Below are 10,173 nucleotides of genomic sequence, written 5' to 3'. Positions count from 1 at the left end.
GCTCCTCTGTCAACCTTCCACAGCCTCCCACAAGTATTCCTTTTGTGAGTGGGTGGGAAGAGCTGGAGCTGAGGCAGACTGTCCCCGGGGCCAGCTGGAGGCCACGTGGGGCTTGGGCAGGCCTGGGAAGCCGGGACACACCTTAGGAACCAGTGGGCTCAGCAGCTGAGCTCCCCATGGTGGCCTCCCCGCCCCCACCAGGCCCAGCTGCTGTTTTGATGACTCCAGGGCCAGGCGGATCCTCAGGAGAGTCCTCTGACGCCTGGCCAGAGCTTGCCCAACCCTAGACGGGAGGGGAAGGAAGGCGGCTTCGGACCGGGGAAGCTCTCCTCGGGCACGGGGCAGCCAGCCGGGCCCCCATCTGACCGGCCACAGACAATAGGAAAACCCCAAGGACTCCTGCTGGACCTGAATCAGCCCCACTTCGGGCCCTGTTCAAGCCACGAGTGAGCCCTGAGCGCTGATCCTTGGGCACGTCTGGGCCCTGACCTCCTGGTCACAGGTGGAGCCCTGCTGGCCACATGGTGTGCTGGATCCTTTCCAAGGCCTTCCAGCTATTACTAGATTCTGGACGAATTACAACAAACTTTTTTTTTTTTTTTTTTTTTTTGCGGTACGCGGGCCTCTCACTGTTGTGGCCTCTCCCGTTGTGGAGCACAGGCTCCGGACACGCAGGCTCAGCGGCCATGGCTCACGGGCCCAGCCGCTCCGCGGCGTGTGGGATCTTCCCGGACCGGGGCACGAACCCGTGTCCCCTGCATCGGCAGGCGGACTCTCAACCATTGCACCACCAGGGAAGCCCACAACAAACACATTTTTAATACACTGCTGGGCTTACAAGGCAGTAGATATCTTCCAAGCCCCCTCCCCTCCAGGAAACGCTAGAAAGAAGTGTATAAATAAACAGAAGAATAGGGAACAGAAACCCAGGATGATGAACGGAAACAAATGGGAAAGCAGAGAATCCCCTGAACGCAGGGATGGAGCCACAGTGCATCAGGGCCACAGTGGGGGTGCCCTGCACAGCGGGGTACTAACCAGGACCCTAACGGGGGCCCAGGTTGGTCACGGCTCACAAGGGCATCCTCTGTGGAGGGACGTGGCCTCAGAATGTTCACAGGTGTGTGCTGATGCTTAACAAGTACAAACATTCAAAGCAACATTATGCTGTTACTGAGTCAGCAGACGCAACAAATAACAGATTTAGGCCCCAAAGGCAAAGGGAGTGCAGTTGTTAGGTACAGTCTGTAAAATAACTATGTGTGTGGCTTCCCTGGCGGTCCAGCGGTTAAGACTCCACGCTCCCAATGCAGGGGGTGAGGGTTTGATCCCTGGTTGAGGAGCTAAGATGTCGCATGCCGCAGGGCACTGCCAAAAAATAAATAATTAAAAGAAAAAAAAAGAAACAACTATGTGTGAAACGTTCCAGAAGTCGAAGCTGGAACCCAAATCCCGAGCATATGCACCAAGAGCTCATCAAAATCATCAGATTTGAATAAGAAGTGAGTAGTATAACTTTTAGATAGGGCGACATAATAATTTAAGGTAAATGGATGTGATAGTCAGCAGATTAGACTCAGCTAGTGCTTAGTGAACTCAAAGAGGGAGATGAGGAAATTGCCCAGAACGCAGCACTGGGAGACAAGGAGATGGAAAACACAGAAGAGAGTTGAACTGACATGAGTGGGGAAAGCACAATGGGAAGCATTCACGTAATAGGTGTTTCCCAGGAAAAAATGTGGAGAATGAATGAGACAGAATTGAAGAAATAACGGTTGAGAATTCTCCAGAACTGCTGGAAGATGTGAATCTGTAGAAACGGGACACACCGTGTGTACCAAGGGGATAAATACGAACATAGCCACAACCACAAACATGCTTAAAAGCACAGAAAGCAAAAGACGGAAAAGATCTTAAAATTATCCAGAGAGAACAGACAGAGCCCTCACTCTAAACGCTGACCCTGGTCTCGGGCTGAGCCCTGCATGACCTAGTGCTCTGGCCGCTGAAGTTCTGGAACCGTAGAGCGTGGAAGTCTCCCCACCTCTGGGACTCGCTGGAGGCCGCTGCCGGACCAGACAGGGGGCCCGCAGGGACTGCCCGTTGTCGGGGCACAGGAGCCCAGGACAGCCACAGTGGCAGAAGCCAGGAAGGCCGCCTCTCTCCGAGCCTGGCCACGCGCCCCTTCTCCGAGAGCCATCTCCCTGTTCTCTGGGGGCGTCCCAGCCCCTCGGCGGCTGCGGGGACTGCGGAGGCCGGTGAGGGTGGGGAAGGGCCGTCCCGGTCCGGAGGAGTCCGGTGCCACCTCGCGGCCCCTCGGAGCACTGCGCACGGGGCCGCGCGGCACGCACGGGATTTCACGGCCGGGACCTGGACGCAGACCCTGAGCTCACCAGCCTGGAGCCAGCGATGGGGGACACGGGGGGAGTTCGGGGGCCTCCGGGATTTGGAGAGGCCTCTGGGATCACACCCAGGCTTAGAGCTGCTCCTCCCCGTCGGGGTGGCGGCAGGGTCCGGGACTCCAGGTCGGGGGTGGCAGCAGCGAGCGGAGGCGTCGGGCCAGGCGGGAGCGGGCGGCCGAGGCGAGCACCAGCAGCGGAGGCAGCGAGAGGAATCCCGACACGATGAGCGCCGCGGAGCCGCGGTCGGACAGCAGCGCGCGGCACGCAGGGCGGGGCGCCGGGTGGACCTGAGGGCGGGGCGGACGGTCAGGCGGGGCTGTGGGGCCTCAGTTCCGAGACGGGGCCTGGCAGCAGGTGGACGGGGCGGGAGCTAAGCCCCGCTTCGGCAGTGAGTTGGCCGGGGGCGGGGGGGAGCCGGTGCAGATGGACCGGGGCGGGGCCTGGTGACAAAAGGACCGGGAGGGGGCGGGGCCTCAATTCCGGGGCGGGGCGGGGGGGGGGCAGAGGGATTGGGGCGGGGCCTGAGAGCCGGGGGACCGGGGCGGGGCCGGGAGAGGAGACAGCGGGGCCTGAGGTCTGGCAGAGCCGGTGTCGGGGGTGGGTGGGGGGGCTGGGGCTGGCTGTGAGGCAGGCATTTCTCAGCCGAGGATGGGAGATGGAGACCCAGGCGGTAAATGGCCCGAGTAGGAGCCCCTTGAGGGGAGGCTCAGAGAATAGCTCTCTCTGCTCTCCCATGGCCCTTTCCTAAGTTGGCAGCTGACCCCGAGGCCCTACCCTGGGGTGTTGCCATCTGGCGCCACCTTGTCTACTGCGGCCCAGCGTCCGGCCCCCTTCCCCCGGCCCCCCCTTCCCCAGATGGGCAGAAAGGGGCCCATCTGCCTATACCCTCCCTATCCCAGACCAAGCCATAACCCCTTCCATACGTGGGGAAACCCATCCCAGGGGAGGAGGGGTCTTCGGGGGGGCTGTGTGTTGGGGGAGGCTGGGAGGATGGGGACTGTGGACTGGTTAAATCTGACAATATCTTTATCTTCTCTTCCTGGAACCCTCCTCCTCTTCCCACCCTGCCCAGCTGTCCAGGCCCTGGCGGCTCCTGGTACAAGGCTGAGAGGCCTCAGGGGAGGGGAGAGAGCCTTCCCCTTGGGTGGCAAACAAAAGCCCTTCTTTTGCTGTGGCCAGTGGGGTGGGGGGGCTTGGCAGGAGAAGGAGCTCTTCAGGGAGGGGCACACGTGCCTCCAGGGACCTGCACTCCCCGAGGACCCCAGACAGTCCCTCAGCCCCGCACCCGTGGACGGCGCAGCTCACCCTTGAGTGGCACAGGAATCCCAGGTACACAGTGGTGGCTGCGGGCAGCAGCAGCAGCAGGAACACGGCTGCGGGCAGCAGCAGATGGAGCACGAGCCCAGCCAGGGCCCGACCCGGCAGCAGCAGGACCCCCAGGCCTTGGGCAGCCAGGCCTGCCCACCCTGGGGACATCAGGTCTGAGGCCTGGCGGTCAGGAAGCCTTCGGGGCAGCATGGGTGCTGTGTCTGAAGCGCCTCCTCCCTCCTCCTCCTCTGTCTCCCTCTCCTGCTCACTCATGCTCTCTTGGCAGTGGGCTTGGTGGGCTCACAGTGGTGGTCACGTGGCAGGACTGATGCCCATCCTCCGCCCCCCGCCCAGGTCAGATTAGCAACCTTTTAACCCTAGGTTGCCAGGTCAGACCTCCACCCAGACCCGAGCAACCAGATAGTGGACTCAGCTGGAGGGCAGGGCCCTGGTCCAGGTAGGTCCGGCCCTGACCATCAGTCTCCAGGGTCACACCTGAGCCTCAGGTCCTCGCTGCCAGGCTGACCCTCTCTCTGCCAGGTTACTACAGCTCCAGCCCTGCCCAGTCTCCCCCGCCAGCCCCTGCGTGCTCTGGTCGGAGCCTGCACAGCTGTCCTGAGAGCTCAGCACTGGGCCGTCCTCACCCCAGGTCCCGCCCTCTCCCCACTTCCAGACCCTGCAACAATGGTTTCATTTCATCAGTCTCAACTCTGGCAACTGCCCCATCCGTAGCTGCCACGGGAAGGTCAACATCTGACCTCGCCCCCTCTGGTTCCCTCATCCCCAAACCTGGCCCCTCTCAGCATCAGAACAGCCCCAGAAGATGCTGGGTGCCCACACTGCAGGGCTGTTGAGAGGGCACGTGGGTAACGTATGTGAAATGCTTAATGTGGAACTCAGCACACAGTAGGTGCTCAATAATGGCAGCTACCATTACAGGTATCCTTTGTGTCAGAATCCAATCCATCCTGAAAACAGGGGGAGTGTGTATTCTGTGATTTCAAGTAAGCAGGGAGGAAGCATTCCCAGCCCCTCTGAAAACCCCAACTAATTTCTCCAAATATTACCAAAATACTCTTAGCACCTAACAGCCTCCCGGGGTTTCCGTGCACGACATACAGTGTTTTAAACACCACTTACAGGGACTTCCCTAGTGGTCCAGTGGGTAAGCCTCTGTGCTCCCAATGCAGGGGGCCTGGGTTTGATCCCTGGTCGGGGAACTAGCTCCTGCATGCATGCCACAACTAAGAGTTCACATGCTGCAACTAAGAAGCCTGCATGCCTCAACTAAAGATCCCACATGCTGCAACTAAGAACCGGCGCAGCCAAAATAAATCAATAAATAAAATTATTTGAAAAATAATAACAAATAAATAAACACCACTGACATTACTAGCTGACACTTAAACCACTGAGTAGGTTGTCTGGGAGCTGGACGAAGGAGGCCGGGTGGCACCAGATGCGATGTTTCTCTTTCCCTCCCCCTACAGTCCACCTCATCCCTTCCAACTTTTCTTCCAACGTTTTCCAGGCCTCTCAAGCTCACCAGCACCCCTCAGACACGTAGGGATGTGGGACGATGACAGCGACATGCACAGCTTGTTCAAGGGACGCGGTTGGAGACACGCCGGCCAGGACAGCTGCTGAGGCCCCCTGCAATGCACGCCAAGCCCTGCTGCCCAGCATGTGTGCAATCGAACTGCTTGCACTGGCACACGCGTGTGAAGATTTCACGGTAGCTGTTTATTTATTCTGATAGTGAAGTTGGGGTAAAAAAGAGAGTTCAGACAGCAAGTGTATTGGACTCATCTCCTTTCTAAGCCCCAACCTCTCCCCCAGGTCCTCCACTCATTCATTCACTCACTCAACGCGTTGAGCTCCCGCCGTGCGCCAGGCACGATGGATGCCTGTGGATTCAACGCGGAGGGAGGCCAACAGAGGCCTCTGCCTGTAGCGGGACAGCTCTTTGCAGGTCACTGAGCAAGCTGCAGTGCCCAGGCCATGGCAGAAGCCGGGGGGACAGGCCCCACGGCCCACTCTCACTGCCTTCTGCCTGTGGGGAGGCCACCAGGAAGCAGTTTCTAGCTTCCGTGGCTCTGAGGTACAGGACGGTGCACGGGGCCCCCAGGGCGCGGCTGCAGCCCAGAGGCTGCTCCTCAGCAACGGGGTCCCCTCCCACCCCGTGTCCTCGTGCCCCTGTCATCTGGCCCTGCTCCTTTCAGCGTCTTCCTGGGTCATCCTGTGGGGACAGAGTGCAGAGGGCTGACACCCTTGCTTTTCTGGCCTTTGCCAGCTGCTTAACCAGTAAACTGTCTGCATCCACCCAGAACACCTTACTCCTTACGGGACGAATCTGCCGGCCTGTGCGACATGCTCTCACGAAGCTCTCATTCTAGAGGAGGAGTGACCGTGGCATACAGGGTGGGACCCGTGTGGCTGGGGAGTGGGACGGGGCCTCTCAGCTCCTCGCCTGGAGACCCACCCTTTGGATCTGGCACCTGGAAGGAAGGGCTGCCTCTCCGGAGGGCAGGGCCCTGAGGACACCTCGTCCATCTCCGGAAGCTGGGGAGGGGCTGGGGTAGGAGCCACCACCCCAAAGCCGTGCTGCCTCTTGGTGAGCCATCATGAGAGGCGCTGGAGGGACAAGGCTGCAGAGGCTGCCCCACGTCCTTCTCCCGTCTGGGCTCTGGACGGGTGGCCTCACCAAGGGATTGGGGGATGGGAAGGCACCTTCAGGGCCTGCCACCCACCCGGCCCACCCTGGCCCAGGGCCCCAGAGCCACGGTGACCAACCTGGAGGCCTTACTGAGGGCTTCCTGCAGCACCACGTCCACCGTCCAGATGTAGCCCGTCTCCGATCAGTCCTCCCTCTGCCTGGCTCCCTCCTTCAACTGCCTGGGGCTCTGCCCCTTCACAGCCCCTGGAGACCTGCCTCAGTCTCCTCTCAGGGGGCTTCCTATCCCACCCCTTGGTCCAGGTTGCCTGCCTGGTGTCCCTGGAGAAGCTTCTGTCCTCATGCGGCATCTGGGTGGGGGGAAGGGTCCCACCTCACCCTGCCCACCACCCCAGCCTGGTCTTAGCCAGCAGGTACAGGAGTGGGGCTGGCGGGCAGGGCTTGAGCGGGGGACCCAGGGGAAGGTGTGTGGGTGTCTCCTGGGGGCGAGTCGTGGCACATCAAAGGCTGTGCTCCTCGAGGAGCTGTGGTCCACGGGCAAGTTCCTACCTGCCTGGTCTTTGTCTCCCGGGAGGGAGGACAAGCCAGAGGCCCTGGCAGTTGCCAGGGGCTGACGGCTGCTGGGACAGGGGCTGTGGCCCGCAGGCAGGGCCTCCCCCTTAAGTTGCTGGGTAAACAGGTGGAGAACTGGCCCTTAGCCCGGCCCCCGGGAGGCCCCACCGCCACCGCACAACTGCAGCTCCAGCCTTCCACCTTCTGGGAGCAGATACCCCACCGCTGTGCCTTCAGGGGGAGTGTCATGAAAGGGCCACCAGGCTGTGGCTGGGCCGGGACGGTATGTAGAGGACCCCCAGACGGAGGACGGAGCCCCTGGGTGGGCTCGCTTTGGGGGTAACTGAGAGCCAAGGCCGTCAGAAGGCTAAGTGGTAGCCAGGTTCCCCTGGGGAGATAAGGGGTCCGTGTCGGCCTGGGGACAGTGGGCTGGGTCCAGCCTGGGCCTCCAGCAACCATGCTGGATTCCTGTTCTTTCCAGATGGACTCTAGGGTCTCTGAGCCCCGGGAGCAGGACCTGACAGAGGCAGGGGCAGAGCAGGAACTGCGGTGGTTGGAGCTGGGCTCCGAGGAGGCCCCAGGAGCTGGGACAGAGGGGCCCAGCGCCCCACAGGCCTGGGGGCGCCTGCTGCAGGCCGTGTGGAAGGGTCACGTGGGCCTGGTGACTCAGCTACTGCGGCAAGGGGCCAGTGTGGAGGAGAGGTGAGCCCAGGGTTAGGACCGGGTACTCCACGGGGCTGGGGGTAGGGATGGTGGCTGGTGTCCCTTCAGTGGGAGATGGAGGCAGCGGTCCCTTGCGGGGTGGAGAGGGTTCCCTCCTGGGCAAAGGTAGCAGGTCTCTTCCCCGTGCCCCGCCCTCGCCCGTGCTGCCCTCCCCGTCCCGCAGGGATCGCGCGGGCAGGACCCCACTGCATCTGGCCGTGTTGCGCGGCCACGTGCCGCTGGTGCGTCTCCTGCTGCAGCGCGGGGCCCGGGCCGTAGCTGCAGACCGCGTGGGGCGCACGCCGCTGCACGAGGCCGCCTGGCACGGGCCCTCGCGGGTGGCCGAGCTACTCCTACAGCGCGGGGCGTCAGCGAACGTGCGCTGTGGGGCCGGCCTCACGCCACTGCACTGGGCCGCCGCGCTGGGCCGCACGCTGCTGGCCAGGCGCCTGCTGGACGCACCGGGCCCGGGCCCCGCGGTGGCGGACGCACACGGCTGGATGGCGACGCACTGGGCGGCCGCGGGCGGCCGGCTGCCGGTGCTCGAGCTGCTGGCAGCAGGCGGTGGCGCGGGCCTGGACGGCGCCCTGCTCGTGGCGGCCGTGGCCGGGCAGTCGGCAGTGCTGCGCCTCCTCCTGACGCACGGGGCGCGGGTGGACGCCCGGGACGGCACGGGGGCCACGGCGCTGGGTGTCGCTGCCGACCTGGGCCGCCGGCAGGTACGTCTCGGCCCGGGCCCCGCGTGATCGTGCGGGTGGTGGGGAGGGGCCCGGCACCAGGGCCCTGAGTGCCGCCCTGACGTCACTCCCCTTGGTAACCAGCTCTTGGAAGCCCAGGGAGGGCGCTGGGCCGGCAGCACCAAATATTTATTGGGCACTGGCCACGGGCCAGAGTCCAGCCAGGCCCCGGGCGGCTCAGGACCATTAGGGGGCAAGTGGGGTCTCCAAGTAGAGCCCCAGCAGGTGCCATAGGCGGCACGCAACAAGGAAGCAGTGTGGAGAAAGGGGCGCTGAGGGCAGCTGAGCACCGTGTGGCCCGCCCAGGCCAGCCCTGCCCCGCCCCCTCCTCTTCTAGGACATGGAGGTGCTGCTTGAGCACGGGGCCGACTCAAGCCTCAAGGACAGGCATGGCCGCTCTGCACTCCACAGGGCTGCTGCCGGTGGACATCTGCTCGCCGTCCAACTGCTGGCCGCCTGGGGAGCAGACGTGGACGCTCGGGACACGTTGGGCCTCACCCCCCTGCACCACGCTGCCCGGGGAGGCCACATGGAGGTCGCCAGCCACCTCCTGGCCAGGGGCGCGAAGGTCGACGCTGCTGGCTGGCTCCACGTGACCCCCCTGCATCTTGCCGTGGAACGCGGCCATGGCTCCACCGCAGAGCTTTTGCTGAGCCGGGGGGCCAGCCCCACCCAGAGGACACAGTGGGGGGAGGTGGCCCAGGATCTGGGGCCTGCCGTCTGTGGAGAGCAGGAGGTGCCCCATGGGCCCCAGGGCTGCAGGGCCAGAGCAGGACCAGAGGCTGCAGGCTTCCACGGCCTTCAGGGCGTGCAGGCTCCTCTCTGCTCGTCTGAGGCCGTCTGCCAGGGTGCACAGGAGAACACCCCAGAGGTTCCTGGAGAAGAAGGAAGCAGTGGCTGGAGCCCGAGCAAGAAGCGTGTGGCTGACCTGGAACCATTCCAGACTCCCAGGGCCACGTCAGCCCTGTAGCTTCAGCCCTGTGCATGCTCTTTGGCGGAGAGACTGAGTCGTGGCCACAGAACTGACCAAAACCCGATGGGCTCCTGTTCGTGCGCCCCCCAGCGGGGTGCCAGCCTCTGTGCTCCCCCCGGGCACACCGGCACTCTTACTGTGTTTCCTTAGATTCAGTATTTGTCTCTCGGCACCCACTCACTAATGACAGGGCCAGTTGTCCTCCTCTCCCCTGCTGTCCCGACCCATGCCCTGAACGGCTGCCTTCTCTTACGTGCCCAGCTGACATCCCCCTGCCCGAAGTCACCCAGGGCCAGGCCTGCCTCTGTGCACCAAGGCCCACTGGATTATCAAACAAACCAATCAGAAGCTGTTTCCCTGCGCTGCCCTGCCTTTCCTGCGGGAACCCCAATAAAGGCCTGAGCCTTCCCCGGGCCCCTGCTCTTACCACCTGATCGAAACTGCTGTTTCTGCCTGTGTCCCTATGGGACGTGGTGTGCCCTCCCCTCAGGAAATGTAAGGCATAAAAATCTGCTTTCAGGAGCTTCCCTGGTGGTGCAATGGTTAGGAATCCGCCTCCCAATGCAGGGGACACAGCTTTGAGCCCTGGTCCGGGAAGATCCCACATGCCGTGGAGCAACTAAGCTTGTGCGCCACAACTACTGAGGCTGCACTCTAGAGCCTGCAAGCCACAACTACTGAAGCCCATGCGCCACAACTACTGAACCCACGCACCTAGAGCCCGTGCTCCGCAACAAGAGAAGCCACCGCAATGAGAGGCCCGTGCACCGCAACGAAGAGCAGGCCCTGCTTGCCACAACTAGAGAGAGCCCCCGTGCGTGGCAA

At 62.7% G+C, this 10,173-nt stretch overlaps 2 protein-coding genes across 2 annotated transcripts; one reads left to right on the top strand and one right to left on the bottom strand.

The window, feature by feature from the left end:
* Positions 1–2,438: 2,438 nt before the first annotated feature.
* On the bottom strand, positions 2,439–4,118 carry TMEM278 (transmembrane protein 278). Its single transcript, XM_079923554.1, has 2 exons — positions 3,708–4,118; positions 2,439–2,689 (listed from the first exon to the last, which is right to left on the bottom strand). Exons 1-2 carry the CDS (start codon positions 3,981–3,983, stop codon positions 2,477–2,479), a joined length of 489 nt encoding a protein of 162 aa, XP_079779680.1. The 5' UTR covers positions 3,984–4,118; the 3' UTR covers positions 2,439–2,476.
* A 1,491-nt stretch (positions 4,119–5,609) lies between these two features.
* ANKRD65 (ankyrin repeat domain 65) lies at positions 5,610–9,677 on the top strand (the record flags this gene model as incomplete). Its single annotated transcript, XM_079938350.1, is given in 8 exon segments — positions 5,610–5,660; positions 6,688–6,738; positions 7,228–7,281; positions 7,283–7,321; positions 7,324–7,361; positions 7,363–7,638; positions 7,823–8,357; positions 8,713–9,677. Coding segments are annotated over 8 exon segments (1,677 nt in total). The 3' UTR covers positions 9,346–9,677.
* Between the last annotated feature and the right edge of the window lie 496 nt (positions 9,678–10,173).

This window comes from Stenella coeruleoalba (genome assembly GCF_951394435.1).
Source record: "Stenella coeruleoalba genome assembly, chromosome: 1".
Lineage (NCBI taxonomy): Eukaryota > Metazoa > Chordata > Mammalia > Artiodactyla > Delphinidae > Stenella > Stenella coeruleoalba.
The sequence above is the reverse complement of the archived record's forward strand: the minus strand, read 5'-3'. Positions and strand labels throughout refer to the sequence as shown.